A 20,314-nucleotide genomic window follows, 5' to 3' on the forward strand; every position below is an offset into this window, starting at 1 on the left:
AGTATTTGCAGTCCAACTTCCTCAGTCCAATTCCTACACCTCAATGGCTCTTAGTTCCCTAATAATTCCAAGCTTCTATTAGCTTAACAGAAGGCATGCCTTAATCATCCAAGGGAGTGCATGTTTCTTTTAAAAGCACAGAGGTCACCATGCCTTTTAGAGTTTCTCTGAACTGGATGCCTATACAGCTTCCCAATTCCCACTCCTAATAGGATAAATAGTGCAGTAATGGTTGAGAGGTCTTTTGTTACCAAGGTTTTCACAGACTACTATGCTCATGAGAAAAGACATTCATTGAGCTTCAATCATGGCTATAAAGACGTTTGCATTTCATTTGAGAGTGTGTCCTTTTATGCAGTTTACTGTGTATGAAATAGACTTTTAATAGCAGTTCTTTTTAAGTAAAAGGAATGAGAACCCTTGAATTTCGGGACTCACTTTCCCAAGATCCATGTGGGTTGTGATCCAGTGCCCTGCACACACAAAGGCTTTTCTCTCTCTACAATTGCCAACAGAAGACCCCTGCTAGTGCTCACTGCGTATCACAGTCAAAGACTGCAAAGCATTTTGTGTGTTCGAAATTTTTAAGTACAGACACAATACCCTTCACTGGGCTAAGCTAGTTTCTGTAAAAGCCTCATGAAAAATCTTGTTTTAAAAGTGCATCCCAGTTTGCAGAGGACCGGCTGTGCCCAAGATTCACAAATATTTTGTATATAAATTACAACATAATGAACAACTATCTGGCATGGGGAGCTTATGCACACAAGAATAAAGGAGCGTTTCATGAATTCATTGTCGCCAACCAGATTTATCTCATGGAAATAAAGGCTTTCAGTGTAGCGAAGCAGTGAGAGTCTGGAGGGAAGGCAGCTTCACTCTCCAAGCCCTCTCACCAATACATTGGAGGGGTATTTACAGGGCAATTAGCAAATACAAATTATTTACAGCAAGTGGTCTATGGGGTGAGATATTTAGAAGCCTCAGGAGGAAATCTTTCCATCAGATACAGGAAACTGTAATCTGAGTTGTTGCTGGATAGAGTTAATGAGCCATTGCTCCTGTGGTCTCTGAAGTACATACTACAGATAAAGGTCACAAAGATCATTTTTGAGAAAATACTAAAAGGGGGAGGAGGCACAACTGAACGGCAATAATTTTCTATTAGGTCAATGTTATCTTTTATGCCAGCATTTCTTTTCTTGATCCTTTAATAAGGAATTTAATACCTATGAGCTGAAGTACTGGTGTATTGCTGACACATACAAGCCACAACTGAGCCATTAGCATAAAAAGTATCAGAGGAAAGATGGAAGTTAACATTCTCGATTTGGCAGGAATACTCGTCATCAGCTATACTTACTGGGGCTTTCTTGTCAATTGGTTTTATGACAAACTTCTTGTCATTGAAAGATATGTTTCTGATCTCACTCCAAGGGAAGCCAATCTTGGGAGTTAATCTGCAAACACAAAATTATTATGGTTTTGTTTTTTAAGAAGATACAGTGATTCTATACATAAATTGTCTTGAATGCGACTATGCTAAATATAAAAAGGGTCAGATCTCTACGGCATCATTACTGTCGGGTTTGGTCCTGTGTAGACAAGCAATTACGTAAAAGCAAACCATTTTTCAATTTCATCACAGGGCTGGGGCCTGTCGTTCTAAACCTAGGTATCAATTTTTCTTAGATCTGGGGCCCCACAGATATTATGTCACCCTCAGCTGGAGGTCACCTGCCCCTCCCTTTTTCTTTTTCTTCTTTTAACTTGGCCAGTGCTAGGCTGGCTAGAAAACAGAAGCTCAGACCTTCAGTCTCTTTCCCTCTTCGTCTCCTTTCCTTGGAATGCATTTGGGGCTCAGGTTAAGACCAAAGACTTCCTCTCAATAAAGGAATGGAGGGGCTGATCAGCTAGGCTCTTTCTTGCTACAACTTTTTTTAAAAAATAATAATAACAAAGGGGATCCTACTGCTGCTTGCTTGGGGGATTGCGTGCGGAATGCCTTTTGTTTTGTTGTGTGTATGCACACTTGTGTACTGCCTTTCCGAGTAGGGTGTATGTATTCCTTTCCCCCTTTGTGGGTGGAGATTTCCCTGTTTCTTGAGATGTGCTATTGTTTGGGTATTTTGGGGTGGTTGACCTTTGCCTGTTTTTTGTGACTTTTGAGTTTTGCCTTTGGGGATAGTTGGGCAGCCATGTGTCCTACTTTAGGGAGGACAGTCCTCTGTTTGAAAGGCTGTCCAGTCAAAATTTGGTGAAAATATAACCATATGAAGGGTGAGCAGCTACAGTCGCTTTGAATTTGCCCATGCAGGGTTCACACCTGCAGAACACGCAGGTCACGTGGCCATAGTCTTGTTCCCTGTTAGGGTGAGAGGCAATTATTTCTGAAAGTATATTTATGCAAATTTGCATAGCAAAATTTATGTAAATCTGCATCCTCTTTTTTAGTGCTTATTCACTGGTGCTTTAATGCATTACTTTTTCTGGGGTTGCTGTGTGTTCAACCATCCTAAATTTCCTGTCCTTCTGGTACAAGTGGTTTGTAAAGAACCAAAGAAACTATCTTATGGAAGCTTAGTTGACCTTGCCCATCAATTCATTTCTATACAGGTTTTATTCATGTAAAAAATTAAAAAAATTAACAGTTAATGGCAGACTATCACAATTTCTGCTTAAAGCAAAGCAAAACTTAAAATCCACTCAACATTTTGATACCCATTTACTTTATATATGTGTATTGCATATCTCTTATGATGAAAGGTGTCAAAATGCTCCCTCCGTTCAATCCCATCTCTAGAAGGACAATCTATAAAATTATAACCGTAACACTAAAATTTTATGTATCCCTTCTGTCTGCCACTTTAAAACACCAAAACAATAATTACGTGCAGAAGAACTATAATTTTGTTTTCATTATGAAAAGCAGTGGCACTAATATTTATATGTTAAGCTCTATTAACCACAGGTGTGGTTCTGCCCTATTCTGCCCTGCAGCTAAGGTGGCCAGACGCAAAAAAGGAAAGAAAGGGGGGGGGAGAGAGGACTGGGTTCTGACACAGTTGTGTAGAAGAGGAAATTCCAACAGGCACGACAAGCTATGCAAGCTAAACCTGCTGAAATTCCTTTTCTACACCAGACTTCCCCCAACTTGTTGCCTTCCAAATGTTGTAGTCCAAAATATCTGAAGTGCACCAAGTTGGAGAAGGTTGCTCTAAACAACTAATAAAATGTGCAGGGGCCCCTTCTCTTTTTCCCTACCTTGCCATTCCTACCTATAGCCCTTCTCATGCAACCCAGCTCTAATTCATTTAAGCAAACTGAGATATCTAACTGCATAAACAGAGAGGGTGGGATCCAGCCTCCTCATATCATGAAGGTTATGAATTAATTTTCAGGTGTCCCAGCGCTTACTTTGCTATGCACGTTTGCCCCTCCCCTGATTTTCCTTCAGAGGCAAAGTTTCCTTTCTGAAGCGTGGATAGCTTGCAAAACCTGTTTGAGTGACTATGGCTACACTAAAACTAGAAGTAGTTTCACTCATGCAATACCTAGAGTGACACTCCTTGTTTTCTGGGTGATGGTGCACCTCAGCATTTCAGAAAAATCTCTCTCCTACTCTACCATCCCAAGACTATTTCATTTAAAATCAACATGAAGGCCTAGTCTATCCTCTTTCCATAAACTGCTTAAACATCTCTAGTTATATGGGCTTATGGTTTACCTCGAACAGAGGGGACAAAGCAAAGTTAGTACTGGCAAAAATGTATGTTCTTTATTTCAGATTCTTCCAAACTCATATCCTTTAACTCTGCTGCACGTGAATAGGACTAGTTTTCTTTTACATTTTGTCCCCATTAAGTTTCTTCTCTCTTGCTCCCTGATTACCAGTCTGCTGTTTCCCCACCCTTCTTCCAAAACTAGAGATCTCACAGCTGCCTAATGAAAGAGGATAAGCTACAAATTTGTGTATGGCAGAGGACACAACCTATTTTGCTTCCAGTTTGACCCCAACCTAGCCATCTAAGGACAGGTGCACACAAATGGCTCACGGCTGAAGCCAGCCACTAACAAAAGTGAGTTAAAAGTGCTCTCCCCAACTTTTTGTATACTACAGCTAAGAAACCTCACTTCTGTAGGAGACCTGGGTGGGCAAGGAAGTGGATTTCAGTTTGTCATACTCCACCTGCAGCCAACATACCAGGTAAGACAGGAAAGGCCAGCTGACTACTTAAACCCCTCAGAGGTAGAGTGGCTCAGTGTAAAAGAGGATAGGGCTCCTGCACCTCTGTTGGGTTGAAGAAGAAATTCCCTTTTCTACCAAAGCACTGAAGTCACAGATCCCTCTTTTTTGCACCTGCCCATGGAGGTACTATGTGTAAATGACCCATTTTCTATCATCCTTTGGCTCTAACCCAAGTCCCTGGGCTCTGAATGGCCCTAGAGCCCTGTCTGCTTCAGATGTTGGTAGACACCTACCAGTGATCAGTTAAGAGATAATGGGCAGGATTCAACTAATGAATGCAATAACTTAATTTGCACAATGGGGCTTTCCCCTTTCTGCCCACCCCTCAAAATTGGCTCTGGGGGTTCAGGAGAACCTGTGAAACCCAGCACAGGAGGAGGTGAAGGGGGAATCATTCCACCTGACAAGCCAAAATGCTTGCCCTGACAGAATGATTGCCAAAGTGCAATGTTGAATTCCTCCCAATTAATTTTGCTTGTGCACAATGTTTTGATGAAGTTGGATCCAAGTTTCTGCCAGCCCTATCATTAGGATCTCATATATGGCTTACCTTTACACCATATAATGGATTCTTCCGTTTGACCCCTGCCTGCCCTTCTAAAGGGCTAGTATATGAGTTAAGGGGAAAACAGGTCGCAGTTTGGAGATAGTAAAGGCAAGTCACTTTGGGGCCACGTGTTTCCCAGCACAACCGCATTCAGTACACCAAGGTGACTTGCTTTGATAAGGCTGCCATAAAAATACAAAGCACAGATAACGAGAGAATTCTCTGGCACTAATGCCTGCTCTTCAACCTCAAAGGAATAATAAAACATCCCCTTACTTGTCGTCCTTCTCATAAATGTTCAGCCCAAGTGCATCTACTCCCAGCCAGAGATCCGTCCCTTTCTTATTCTTGATTTCAAAGTAGTTGATTCCATACATCTCCAGATCCTGGGCAATCTTCAGGTATTCCAGCATGGCATTCTCTCTGGTTGACAAGGAAATCATATGTAGGAAATGTTAGATGATGTTTCTCTTTTAAGACTGATGCAAAACCTTTGTGCCAGTGGGAAAATAAATGCACTCATTGGGGTAACAGGAGAAGATGAACAGAAAAGCCACCTTACTACAAAATGATTACAATATTACTTATCTCTTGTCCAACATGAGAACTGTTAGTTGTACCTGGGTTACAGCAGAGGCCCAACTGGCCTTAACTAGAAGTTGGACATTTAGTATTGTTGACGCCATACTGTGGAACACTCTTTGAGCAGTGTGGGCTGCCATCCTTCCCTTTTGATTTCCAGGCATCCCTTGAAGACATCTTTATGCCAACAGGCCTTCACAGCTTTTTAACTAGCCACTCACCACAATTATTTTTTCTATTGTTTTTAATGGCTTTTTAATTGTTGTATATTTTATGATATGGTACCATAGAAATACTTCTATAAATAAATTTCCAGCTTTGCTAATCCTCTAAAGTTTTTGCCCATAAGCTTGTTCAGAAGTTACACTGAACACAGATACACACTACCTGTACACACGTGCAAGTGTTTGGGTGGAGGAGTGTGCACTTGTTGATTTGTACAACTCATCTCTATTGTATGTCACAGGTACACAGACACTACACTCGTTGAACACTACATGTGAATGGGCTGTGTTTGCTTACACACTCATTGAATGTAGCCCCACCTGTGTACTTTCAAGAGCATTTCAAAAATTCCAGTATCATGTTGTGCTTCACCCACGCATTGTGCCCAGCACAGTAATTTCTATATACATCAACGGACAATTATGTATCAGGAATGCAGAGAAGATGATGGGCCAGAGCAAGATATATGTAAAGAACCCGTTGCAAGTTCTTTGCTACAGGGTTACCTTTCATTTAAGAGCTGGTGAGCAATGGGAATGCAAAATGTGGGCCCAAGAAAACAGACAGACCCCTTCAGTGCCTTAACTCACTTGAGCATTCCACCATGTTCGGCATGCCAGACCTGGATCCGTTCTTCCCACTGTTCTCTAGAGAGTTTATGTTGGTCCATTACTCTAAATATACAAAAAAACATAAACAAATAGAAAACTCATGAGGTGAGAAAGTTGTAAGCTCTAGTTTAAACTTGTGTACGTCTAGTTTTAAAGAATTCACTTAAAATTCCCTCGAGAAGCCCTATCCCTAAGTTTTCCATGAGATGTCCTCACCTTTGGGGAATGAGGCGTTCAGAACTGAGGTATCCAGGCTTGTGGAGCTCTTTATTGTAGTCTCCATATTTGGCTTGCACAGCGTAAGACCCAAGGAGGACTGCAGTTTCAGGTGGGCAATAGATTTCATCACTAAGGATTCCTTCTTTCACCTGCAGGAAGAACAGCTTCTGTGTGATGTCCTGGATCAGCTCCTCAGATACATCTTCAGGGTAGAACTTGGCACGGAATTTGAACTGCAGAGGGTTCTCTTTCCTGACCTCTTGAGCAGAGACCTGAAATGGAGAGGGGGCAAGGAGGGAGCAGCAGCAAAACACGAGCAGCATGTTAAAACAATTGAATGTTAGCAAGGTATTGTTGACTACTAACATTTCTGAACACATTACTCAAAGTTAAGTCTTTTGGTTGTCAGCCTCAGAGTTGCATAGAAACTCTAAAGGTGAGCCAAAAAACTTCTGCTTGCACAACAGGACTCCTTCCCTTACCCCACACCCCTTCTAAAAATTTTATGTGGTTTCCCCTATCCCTTTGGAGTATAACTGAGGATGGCATGGGGTGACAGTGACTGCAGTCCAGTTGCACAAGCAGGTGTCATTCTACTCACACAATTATTCAGCTGAACACTGTCCTTAGCATTGTGACCATAAGGCTTCTCACTTGCCAAGAGGCAATTTTGCTCTTCACATCCTACTTTGTACTCCATTCTTTGGCCCTACTTTTGATCAGGGGCTCTTCATTTATTTAAGTCAAAGGGCAGCCTCATAGTAACTATCTGGATGCAACGATATGTTTTGCCTTTTCTTAAGCAGCTTTGAGATGCATGGTGAAAAAACGGAGCATAATTTATTAAATAAATAGATGCTTATATGTGTGATGAAGTAATGAGTGCATGCTTTCAGCCACTTTGCTCATTATACAATGCCAAACCAAATTACTACTGCATCAGCATTCCTAAGGTATATCAATATTATGTATAGCTCATGCTGAATGTTTGCTAGGATGGCAAGAGAAATAAATTATCTCACACAGAACAGAGCTGCAGTACAATGCTATCATATTTTTCACCAAAGGATCACCCGTAACAGCAAACGTAAGCTGGAAAAGAGAAAGCTATGACAACACAGGCACACATATGGCTTGTTTTATTTAAAAATCCTTAAGGCTTTAGAACAAGGAATAGGTCTATACTAGTCTCCACATGGTAATTCACTAATCTGCGAGAACAATTTATTCTAGGCAATTTGGCAACTAGTCCTGCAGAGATTAAGCAATGTATACCAAGAAGTTCCGCTAATTGTAATAAACACAATAGCCAGCTATTTGGAGTAGGCAGCAGACAAGCTGAGACTAGACTATGTACAAACAGTCAGTATTCAGAAATTAAGCAAGAACTCTTGTTTGCCAGGCCGTTAGTCACCAGAGGACTGAATAGCTTTAACACTGCATCTCTTTTTTCTTAAATGGAATTTCCCATACTAAGCTTTTTAACCTCTGGAAGTCACCACAGCAACTGCTGGGCTTACTGGATTGAACTCCTGATGTAGATGGCTCCCTAGTGTCTGCCAGGCACAACTGAATGTCTCATTGTACTGTAAGTCCCATTGCAGACTAATATTGACCAAGTTCACACTCTCAATGTTATCTGTGTGCCCTTCTTGTAGACCAAAGTAATGCAGAGATGCACCTAAGGTGGCTAGTGCACAGCTGTGGCTGTATTTTCCATTTCAGTTCATTTCATTTACCTTTTTGTCAAGCTTCAGCCAGGTTGGGAATCCTTTGTTATCCACATACTGAAGACCAAAGTACCAGACTTCGCGTAAGCCTATTGTCTTGACCACCTAAAAGATGAGAACAACGGAGGCCAAAGAGTTTAAATAAAAAGGTCAAACACCTATGTTTTCTAAGACTCTTGGCCATAGCACGTAATGTAGACTGCCAACTCCACCCTCTGAATGCAATTTTCAAGACCCTCTAAAAGCCAGCTTTGCCAGGACTACTTGATCCCATGGAATTTGATCCCATTCAATACAAGGAAGAAACAAAAGGCTGAGAGGAGAATGTGGCAAATGCTTGGTAAGGATTTTTCGTGTAAAAATGCTGGTTTGAAAGACTGGACAAAGGACATGCTGATCAGCTGCCTGTTGCCTCATATTATCAGAGGTCAGATTAATCGGTGTGCAAAACAGACAATGAAACTGATAGGTATTTACAGCTCTTTCTTTTTTTTAAGCACTCTAAAATTTAAGAGCTGCATGGTGCAGTCTCATCAGTAATAGCATAACTAGATGTCTCTCTTAAGAGTCGTCTCAGGGTTCAAAGAGACCAAGATAGAGAAAGGCAGCTCAGCTAGGAGGAGCTGTATCTCTGAAATGTGATCCTCCCTTAATAAAAATTGCAAAGCTGCTTGAAAGCTGTAAAAGCTTCCTGTAATTAATTCTGATATTGGAATTTAAACAAGATGAGCGGCCAAGTGTAACAACTATCAGCTCATGCAAAACTGTAATTGCTCTCCCGTCAAAAGCAATCACATAGGTTTTTTAAAAAAAGAAAACTACAATACTACAAATTTTCAAAAACTGAATAGAGCAGCAGCATCTGCTTTGTGGGGTGGAAGATGCTTTAAGGTGTCAAAGACTTCCCCATTAATTTAATAATTTTCTATACCATACTTCAACATAGTATTTTATTATTGAAAATCACCCTGAAAATATATAACAGTGATTAAAAGTAGCATAAAGCTAGCCACGTTAAAATGCCATTCCTTCTGCAGTGATTTACTCTTACTGTGATCTACTAGTTGCCCTGATAGCCAATTGACATATTTATGCCATTTGCCTTTAATTAACACTCTGTGGGGATTGTCTCCTTCAACTGCATTAGATAATTAGTGACAGATAATCTAATAGATTTAATCAATGACAACTAATGGGAGACAAAATGGAAATCAAGGAAGAGCTTATAGAAAGATAAAAGTAAGATGCCCTATTTAAAGACAAGACTAACTCTCAAGACTATGCTTTTACTGTCTGGAAATGCATCAGAGAGAATGAATAATGTAACCTCAGTTTGTTTACCAAAATAGTTGAAATGCCAATACTGTACTATTTTAATCCAAGTATCAAAACAAAACAAAATGCCTCACTCCCTAAAATATGCCCACATAATTCTCTCAGCATTCCATATTTCACCTGGAAAAGTTTCAAATCTTTACTACGTGCTATGGAAAATCTTGAGATTAAGCGTACAGAACAATAGTGGTAGAGGAATTCACACATATTTTGCCACTCAAATTTGCAAAGTATAGTGCAGATTTGTTGCTTCACAACTCTGATACTCAAAACATATTTTAAAGGAAGCAAGAAATGGAATTTGCTCAAAATATTTCTGGCAGGGAAATAAAGGGTGGCAATGTGAATCCATATCAATACAATCTTCGAAGCAAATAAAAAGCACTGAATATAGGAGAAAACACACACTCTAAAACAGTGCCAGAGATAAATTGAACATTTGGAATTATATATTCTAGGAGAGTCTCATGCATTCATGACTAGTTTTGCAACCAAGGGAAACTGCAGTATTTAGCCTCAGTAATGTACCAATCTAAGTTAATTTATGTTCTGCAGGGCTGTGTTTAAATCTATTCTCCAGTACAGTTTGAGCATAATTAGTGAGACTTTCTGGACCATGGGTTGTCTGTCTCTTTCCAGATCTGATAAATTATTTAATGAACACTTTAATTGCTTTAAACACACTGGATGAACCGACAGCATAAACTTCGTTATGAATATAGGTCAAAGGGGCAAACACTTGTAGGACAACTTCCTCAGAGATCTGCCCCCCTTTAGGGCAGCGGTACTTAATCTTTTTTCCATTTATTACACTTTGTTTGGGAATTGAGGCCTCTTCATATGTCTTCATCCTCACTCTGCTGCTCCCAACATATTGCGGGGGGTGGAGGGGGGGGCAAGGTTTCCAGGCTTACTGATGTTACTAACAGCAGAAACAGACTGATAATCCTGAAAATACCTACGTAAGGCACAGTGATGGTGTGGAAAGAAAAAGCCAAGAAAGAGATGCCTTTATGGAGGGAAAGCGACTATGTTCTGGTTGTACATATTGGGAAATGAGAGGAGATGTTGCATCATTTCTACAGAGAGAAGTCTCCTCAGGCCTCCACAGGCATCTGTCCTAGAATACCTTATTTTTAAATGCAGGGTCCGGGTTGTGTGGGTACAGAGCTGCAGCTGGGTCACTGGCAAAGCCTTAGGACGTTTCCCTTATTAAAACATTGGGGCTTTGTTTGTTTAGAAAAGAGACAACTATGTGGGTGGGGAAGCATGAGATAGAAAACCTCTCTCTCTCTCTCTCTCTCATATACACACAAACAAACAAACACAGAAACCCAAAGGCACTGATTCGCACTAGGTTCAGGTCAGACAAAAGAAAGTTTTTTTCCTCCCATCCAAAACCCAAAGAATTAATCACCACACTAGATAAGGTAATTCTTGATAGTTTACTTTTAAATAAGGACTAGCTATTAAATGGAATCTTAGTTGTATGGAAGCAATTTGGGTCCTGAGGTGAGGACGCTCAATGTGACACATGCTCTATATCGCTGGAATGCGGGAACTGATGAACCTTCCTCTGACCCAGGAGGGTAGTCCACTATCAATTTGCAATTCCTGTAAACAATCCTGCCTTGCACTTCACTGCATTAAGCAGGCTGCTGGCACTCACTACCTGGTCTGCTTCCTAGCCTAGACAGAGAGAAATTGTGGCACCGACAACCTCCAACATTATTTCCCTCATAAAATGCACAGAACCGACACGCTTTCCTTTCTATGTAAGGAAAACTTGCTAAATTCTCGAATCCCATATTCTTACATAAACCTTGTGAAAGAGTTAAATCGCTGGCAGAAAAGTGACTGCTAACCCCTTATGTTTGTTATTTATTAACAAAACCCTCTTTCTCTCCCTATTAACAACTTCAAAAAATAGTTAAAACTTTACTGTAGTTAATATACAGCTATGGATGGTGCAATATTGCTTTCCCTCCTTGGTTGTAAAAAATATAATAAAATAGGAATTTGCAAGATATATTAGAGGAAAACTGGATTTTATTATTTGCAGTGCTGTACAATTTTCTCTGACTTCACAGTAATAGAAATATACAGACCCTCTGCTGTACTACACAGTTCATTAGAGTCTCTAACCCAAAGGCCCACATGTGCATAGGTCAAATGGCCTTGCAGTCATTACCCTTCTGCCTGAGGATATCAATATAAATGGCAAACTAGATGCAGGTGGAATATTACCTACACCTGTATTCGATCACTGTAACAAGGTGAGTGGGCTATTCATTATATCTATGAATGTTTACACTCTATTGATCATTCCCAATTGTCTTTCATTTCTCTTACAACAGCCACCAATAACAGATAAATCCCTTAAAGGCACAGTGTATCTTATAAACCTTAAGGAACTACTGTAGTAAGGCAGAATAGGATAGCTTTCCTGTTGCAAATTCTGTGGTGACCTTTACTAAACAGAAATGACAAAATGGAAGCCCATTTTCAAAGTATACAGATTGACCATATTAAAGCCTTTCCAATATTCTTTGGGATATGCTCCATTAAGTCATTACAACATCCCCTTTAATACAGGGTATTTTCTTCTCCCCATTTGGTAATCCCACAGCAGTGACAGGTGCTGAGCAGTTTAAGTATGATTAATACACACTTCTACAATTAGTCATGTTGATTCAATGTAACAGAACCTGTACTTGAACCCTAGAAATTTATTAGCAGCCAATTAATCTAAAAACATTATTAACTGAGTACTGTTACATTACAAAGTTGTGTGTGTGTGTAGCAAATAAACAATCTTGACACAATGTTTTCCTTCCCATTTTAGAATTGGATGGCTTTTCCCTTACATCTGAGCAATATAACTTCAATGAAGACTACAGATTTCCCTTTTTTTCCTAAATTGCAGCAAGGTCACAGGACACATAGTACTTTTTTGCTATACTCCTTTACTGATTAAATTTTGATCTAGCAACTTTACTAGAGTGCTGTGGTTTTCTCCCTTTTTTATGTTCAGAAGAGTAGGTGGAAAATCCCTTTACCTCTCCTTAAGGATTTCAGGCACATGCAAACTTGAGATTTTTAAAGGAACATCAGCTTTCTATTGCTGATTTGTACAGAGGCAGATCTGCAACATGCCACCCAGTGAATGGTTCCTTGAGCAAAGGAGAAAGTCTCAGGTGATCCACCCTCTCTGCAGAAAACTTCGATGAAACCTTACACACTACAGTATATACTGACCTGGTCAAACAGCTGTTTGCCTGTTGTGTTAGGCTGGATGGCAAACTCCAGCTCTGCATCCATTGTGGTAACTCGAACATTGACCTAGAAGAGGTTAAAGTAGCGGATATGAAAACAGAGCCAGTGTGTATTGTGATTTGTATTACAGATTTTAGAACTGTGGTTCAGGATTTGAAGTGTATACTGTTTCAAGATGCCATGTGCTAGTAAACAATTTTTAAAAATAAAACCACCATAGTGTTTAAACGCATAAGTGCTACAAACATTTCAAGATGCTGTTCCATCAAGGTAATTTGCCAGACATTATCCTGAGTGTTCTACTCGCTTTGCAGCTCCTGGCTTTGAACTGGATTGAGCTTTTTAGTTAAGTAAAATGACATTTTAAGTGTTCGTTCTTCCAGTGCATAGCGTTATGCTAAGCCAGGGCTACTATTAGTATGAAGCCTGGCATCTTAATTAACATCCCTTTAGAATTAGGGCAAGGACTTGACCACATTAAGGTCTCCCTGGTATATTAAGAGTTGGAGTTATTCTGGGTTTTTAAAGAGGAAAAAGCATGCTAATTATTCTCCCTATACGGTTATGTTACTTTTAAAAGAGCATTGCTGAAGCAGAAAATGAGCAGAGAGAGGTTTGTGGACATAGCACGATGACAACTGACATTTCTGTATAGCTAATGCTGTTCATGAGAAACCTATGTTTCTGCAATCTAAGATAAGAAGAGCCCAGTGGGTCAGAAGTTAATATGGTCATTACTGTATCAGGTCAAAGCCCACTTAGTCAAGAATTCTGTTTTCCATAATGGCCAACCTAATGTTTCAACACAGAGCTCACAAAGAGGGTATAAAGGTAAAGGCCACCCCTTGTTTGTACCTAGTATTTGGATCTTAGAGATATAGTATATCTGAACATGGATACTCCATTTAGAGATGGTGGCCAACATCCATTCATAAGCTTACTCTCTATAAATGTTCTAATCTGCTGTTAGTGGATGCTACAATATGGCACAAGCATTTATCCTGTTCTATATCTCTGTAGAATAACACTAGGAAATAAATCATACTGGTTTTTCATTACTCTCAAGCATCAGAAAGTTGTGGTCAAACTCTTATTCTGAGCATTCTAAATTAAAAAGAATGTGTATTATAGGAATACTTGCAAATTATGCATTCTCAATATCTAATCTTTAGTATGTGATAAACCAAGAGTGGAGAAGTGTTAGAGAATGTTTGGATTTTTCTAATCTTCATTCCAAGCACACACCCACTTCCCCACAATTTAACAAAGGCTATTTTTAAGCAATATGGTCTCTCTCTGTGTGTATCCCAGGATATCCATGAAATGTATAGTGTGACTGGATTTAACGAATTCCAAAGGCTTTAGCAAACCATTTCTCAATATAAATCTTAAAGGCGTTTCAATTAAGAAAACCTCCTTCCAAACCCCACATAATCAGATCTGATAAGATTTATTTCTAGCCTCTCCTTAAGGAATGCACACAATCATATTCCTTACAGAGCACAAAAGCTGCAACTCCCATATATTGTTTACACTTCCTGGAGAAAACCAATACCCACATAAAGCAAATTTGAACTAAACCACTAAGGAAAGTTCAAAAGACCTCTGCATTTCCTTAAGAGTCCAAGTATAGACATCCTGCTTAGCTGAACTTTTTACTCCATCATTTTATGTAATAAAAAAGCCTTTATCTGCTAAGCCTGAAATCATACATACAACAGTAATGTTTCCAACCTCAGAAATTAGTTATAAATGCACAGATTAACCCACTACACATACAGGCCATCCAAAATGTGCTTTAAAACGGTCAAACTAGATGTTACATTAATAATGTAGTTAGCAACTACTGTTTTGTTTGTAAACAGAACATGTTTTAGTTGTAACTTTTATATTTATACAAAATACAATTACATAAAATGATAGGAACATAATGAAATATTGTTGAAGCAGAAAAACAAAATCATAGAGTTGGAAGGGACTCCAAGGGTCATCTTTCTAGTGCAACCCCCTGCAACGTAGGAAACTCAGCTAAAGCATCCATGACAGATGGCTATCCAACCTCTGCTTTGAAACCTCCAAGGAAGGAGAGTCCAGAACCTCCCGAGGGAGATCCATTTTCCATGTATTATAAAAAGTAGACAACACTTATTTGACCCCAGTGATTTGACACAGGGGGAAAACCTACAGATAACAGTCCAAAGGCATACCCTTCAACATTTCTCTTGATGAAAATAAGGATGTCCTATTCCATAATAATAATTTTACTATTTATACCCCACCCATCTGACTGGGTTGCCCCAGCCACTCTGGGTGTCTTCCAAGATACATAAAAGCATAAAAAATTTTAACATTATAAAAACTTCCCTATTCAGGGCAGCCTTCAGATGGCTTGTGGGGGTTCAGATAATTCCATACTCTCCAATATTTGTCAACTTCTGTAAATCCAGGACTGTCCCTGGAAAATAGGGACACGTGAAGGGTCTTGCAAAAGGCGCACAGGGAGTTCTACATATTTGGGAGAATTTTAAAAACAAGCAGTCCTCACTGCCCTGATGCAAAAAGATCTTTGTCATCTGAAGGAGCCCTGGATGCCTAGATAAAACACTATAGCCCCACACCCCTTTACCTGGGAATAAGGCCCACTGAACTCAGTGCAGCTTTCTCCTGAGCAGACACTTAGTTATTTACTAGATGCAAGTCAGCAGCACCAGACAACCCATTTCACCCACGCCAAGCAGAGCCAGGCTGACGGGCCCTGAGCTCTTCGGCAACATCCGAAGACCCTGATCTGCTAGGTGCTGGAGTGAATTGCACCCGCCTTGTGAAGTCAGCCCCAGGCGGCCACCTGGTCCAGCACTGGCGGCAGCTACAAGTAGTGGTCAAAATGAGAGTCTCAGCGATCGCCCTTTCCCCACTGGAAACAAACCAGGACTGCTCCAAGAAAATGCAGGTGGCAAAAAGCTCTAGGCCGCCCCCTGGTGCGCTGCCTCCTTATGTGCTAAGCAGGTAGCCTGCCAATCAGGATTTATTAAAAAAAAAAACTTTTCTTCTCTACATAATTTTCATCTGTGGCCCCCTTGGAATATTCAGGAGAGCAGAGGGTCATATGGCCCCCAATAGGTAAACACTGGTCTAGAGAGTGGCAACTCAAGAACAGGTAGCTCCCCGCTTGTGGAATGCTCTCCTTCAAGAAGGCTGGCCTGGTCCCTTCATTACATAGCTTTAGACTCCAGCAAAAATGTTTCTCTTCAACCAGGCATTTGGCTGATTAACATTCTATGGCTTTGGTTTTCTGTTTTATTATGTATTTTGTGTTCTCATTTTGTATTTTATATTGTGAACAACCTTGTGATCTTCAGATGAAAGGTAGTATACAAATTTAATTAATAATAAAAAGGCATATACAATATAATATAAAAGCATTTCAGGATCACCAAAGACTGTCTTTCACCAGGTCCATCAAGGACAGGAACATTATGTGGCCCATCTTCTGAGAGCAGGTTTAAGAACAGTTGGCTATTAGGAGAAGGAATAATGAAGCTAGTGGAGAAGCAAGAAATGGAATACTGTAGGTGAATACTGATGCTTGTCATTATTGTTTCATTTACTGCGCTCCAAAACAGTATCACCAAAACAGTACTCAGCTGTCTTAAGCAAGCATAATGTATGAACTGCAATACCTTGATAGACATAACACGTGTTTTTTTGCCATAGATAGGGCTGCAGATATACATTAGAGTAGGTATAGAGAACAGCTGGCCCTCCAGATTTTGCTGAACTCCCATTATCTCTGGCCATTGGCCATGCTGTCTAGAATTGATGGCAGTTGTAGTTCACCAACATCTGGAGGGCCAAAAGTTTCACATACCTGTGTTGGAGGTTAACAAAAGGAACCCTTTGTGGCCAGTAGTGTGATAGATAAATGAATATAACTTTCAGCATTCTCAATGGAACTAAAAATCCCAAGGTTAAACTTTACAGGGCCTTACAAAGACCCTTTAGACTAGTACAAAGAACAAGGCAGCATGGGGAAAGTTGTAACTGAAGACCAGTGCCCCTTCATATATCCCTTGAAAATGGAATAGCAAGATAACTGGGAACCCCAGGAGAAAGCTTATAAGCCACATCATAAATACCACAGTATTATTCCTGGGCATAATGGCTACAAGACAGAGCACATGTCACCCGTTCTCAGCACAACACTTCACAATGGCTTCTGCATATGGAGAAAACTCTTACAGACATTGCTTGTCCACAATGCAACAGTCACCTTTATTAGCTCCTATTAACAATACAATAGTTACTATGCAACCATACAATCAGTTTTTTCGTGCTCTAGCCTCAATCTTCCTCTTGCAGTAGTTATTTACCTGAACAGGAATAACTAGGGGTATGCATTCAGTTTGGACAAAACCAACATCCAGAGAGTCAGACCTTGTTCAGAGCAGTCTTAAGTGAACCAGGCTGCTCCTGAAGTTTCAGGGGACACTTCTACAATGTGGTGCTCTCCAAATGGTTTTAATTACAACTCTCATCATCCCTGACCATGGACCATGCTGCCCGGGACTGATTGCTGTTGCAGGCCAGATGTCTGGAAGGCACCATGTTGGGAAAGGCTGCTTCGGAGGGACACAGAAAATCATTTAAAAATAGATACTCTTCCCCAGTTCTCCATAAAAGGAAATGGTAGACAGGAAGAAAGTGTGTGCGCGCATGCACTTTGGTGACAAAAATTGTAGCTTCCAACCAAGGAATGCTTATTCTTTTTACTTCCAATGACAGTGCTTTGGAGGGGGATGTAGGAAGGATATTATCCAATGTTATTTCATTGTTTTTCACTGCTTCTTTTGACTGGCAGAAGCACTCAGGGTTTCTAAGAATGGCTTGAGAAGCACTGCCAAGATAAAGAGATTCCGGCCTGATATCCCACCACTGCCACCTATTGCTAACACACATTCCTCTATTGGGTATCTGGAGTTCTGTTGAATGCCCCCAACCCTCACGTCAAGTTCTACATGACTCCTGGGACAGGAAAGTTAAATATGTGCTTCCATGTTGTAATGTTTGCAAAGATTTTGTAGTACTTCTGTGACTTGGTTTTTTTAATAGCACAGAAGTAAATCATGATAGTCTTAAACTTATGATCTAAGTTAACGCTAATGTAAATAAGGCAATAATAGAATCCAGGTTTAACACATCATGGGCCGTAACCATTTTTGAAACCAAAGCAAACAAGATGAGTCATTAAAAAATAAATAAGCCATGTTCTGCTTTTCAAATGGATGAAACAGTCATACACTGAAGCGACTTCAACTGCTTGATGGTACATTTAAATATAAAGAACTCCTAGGCTCCTCTATTAACTTGATAAATAATAACAGGAAGAATAGTACCGTAGCTTTGAAATACCCTTCTGTATAACAGAAACCAGAAAAAAACCCTGATTTTAAAAAAGAAGCGGTTTCCGGCACCCCAGACATGGGCAGCGCGGCACTGGAAATCGCTTCTGCGCATGTCCGGCCCATGGACAATACCCAGGGCCGGAAAATGTTGCCGATGCCTGAGCTACATAAAACCACTGAGTGGGGTCATCTGGAGTTTTTGAGTATGTTGTCAGTAATATGCTGATGACACACAGCTATGCTTCTCCTTTATATCTGCAGGAGTGGCAGTGGATGTGCTGGGCAGTTGCCTTGCCTCAGTAGCAGACTGGATGAGAGCCAATAAACTAAAGTTCAATCCATATAAGACTGAGACACTGTTAGTGTGTGTGTGTGTGTGTGTGTGTGTGTGTGTGTGTGTGTGTGTGGTTTCTTTTTTTTAATATAAACCTTCTTTTACTGCCTGTCACCTGGACTGAAGAACTCTCATTCTAGCTTATGATGCTTCATCATCTTTGGGAGAAATCTTTGGTTACATGCTTTATGTCACCAGGGCATGTAGCACCTGGTGGTATGTATCATGGTCAAATATATGAAACCACCATGGGATTTTCTAAGAGATACTTTTTACTGTGGTTAACATCCGAGATTTGGGATTCCAGTCATGACTTGTTACTTGTGCAAAATATTAATATTCCCCCAAGTCCATAGAGCTTGTTAAATTAATGTGCACTGATTTTCAATGTAGAAGAAAATTCTGATGTAGTTAGATGCATTATTTTGTAAAATGATAAATGTTTATATCAATACAGATTAGGATAATACTGTTCAGTTTTGGGTGACAAATGATTCATGTTCCTGTGCGTCACACATACTGTAAGAGACTAAACAAACTCTTTGTACGAGGCCAAACACAGAGAAAAGCAGCAGCCGATTGTACCAAACTCCTCCCTAATCAGATTTCTTTGTTGCAACAGCTGTATGCAGATTGGTAGTTCATTAATAAAAGGAGATGATTATGCTAAGAATGGATGCTTAAGCTTTATTTAGGAAGCGTTCCAAAATACAAAGAAAGCGTATAGACTTTATGCGGTGAATGAAAAGAAGGCAGCAATCACTTGATGACAGGCACTGGAAATAGGCTAGTAATTACATCCTTCTGGCTAATACACAGAGAAAAACTGTTCCACCATATGCCCAATTCAACAGTACCTCCTGCTCTCAAGAATATAACAGTATAGTCAACCCCTTAAGGAAGAGGGCCAAATATATACTGTATATTTTTATCCATGTGTTCCCTGTACACATTTTTTTTTACTGCTGGAAAAGCAAGACATATTGTACATGCAAGTAGAAACTAATTCATTAGGCTCTGCCCAGCCTGTGCAAAGATATCCTCATACATAGGCAAGTGTAAAGATCTCTAGAGCCTGTCTCAAATTAGTATTTGCACCTTAATATTTTCTTTACTCCAATGCATTTGCTCTGAATTAAAGTTTAAGCTGCTTTTCAACAAGCTCTGCCCTGGGAATCAGTGTACAATTTTATTTTAGCACTTGGTATTTTCAGACAGGTCTTAAATGACGGTCTTACATAAGAATGTCTAGGCAGCATACCAGATATGAAGCCATTCATGAAACGGACAGTTATGGGAAAAATTTTTTATATAGGAGGTGTGAAAGGCCCAGTGCAGACTGGAACCTTGGTGAGAGTATTATGTCTAAACTGTATTCCATTTAAAAAATAAATACCATAGTGGTTTACAAAAGCTGATTATCATGGGAAAATATATCCTTATGTTTGATATGGGCTTTAACTTTTTGTTCCCTATTGTAGTACCAAATTTGCTAGATTATCCTTTTTATAAAAAAGTCATTCATATCAGTTCAGTCTAATTAATCCCAGAGTATCTACAGTGGTACCTCGGTTTAAGTACACAATTGGTTCCAGAAGTCTGTACTTAAACTGAAGCGTACTTAACCTGAAGCGAACTTTCCCATTGAAAGTATTGAAAAGTGGATTAATCTGTTCCAGATGGGTCCGCGGAGTACTTAAACTGAAAATACTCAAACCAAAGCGTACTTAAACCGAGGTATGACTGCACTTGTATTTGCTGAGATTGTAACTCAGAGGAGGGGACTTAGGCAGCTGTGGGAGGG

The 20,314-nt window shown here is 40.0% G+C and overlaps 1 protein-coding gene across 3 annotated transcripts in view; it reads right to left on the bottom strand.

Annotated features, from left to right (window-relative positions):
• The window catches only part of EZR (ezrin), a 38,344-nt gene that overhangs the window by 9,900 nt on the left and 8,130 nt on the right, over positions 1–20,314 (bottom strand). For 2 of the 3 annotated variants that reach the window (XM_060272790.1, XM_060272791.1), the window contains exons 3-8: positions 12,757–12,840; positions 8,173–8,268; positions 6,431–6,705; positions 6,194–6,277; positions 5,073–5,219; positions 1,364–1,460 (exon numbers count right to left, since the gene is read on the bottom strand). In XM_060272790.1, the coding sequence (XP_060128773.1) occupies positions 1,364–1,460; positions 5,073–5,219; positions 6,194–6,277; positions 6,431–6,705; positions 8,173–8,268; positions 12,757–12,840 (783 nt within the window). Of the gene's footprint in view, positions 1–1,363; positions 1,461–5,072; positions 5,220–6,193; positions 6,278–6,430; positions 6,706–8,172; positions 8,269–12,756; positions 12,841–20,314 lie in introns of those variants that run through there. The other variant, XM_060272792.1, reaches the window with a different exon arrangement.

The sequence above is a fragment of the Zootoca vivipara genome, chromosome 3, assembly GCF_963506605.1.
Source record: "Zootoca vivipara chromosome 3, rZooViv1.1, whole genome shotgun sequence".
Classification (NCBI taxonomy): Eukaryota; Metazoa; Chordata; class Lepidosauria; order Squamata; family Lacertidae; genus Zootoca; species Zootoca vivipara.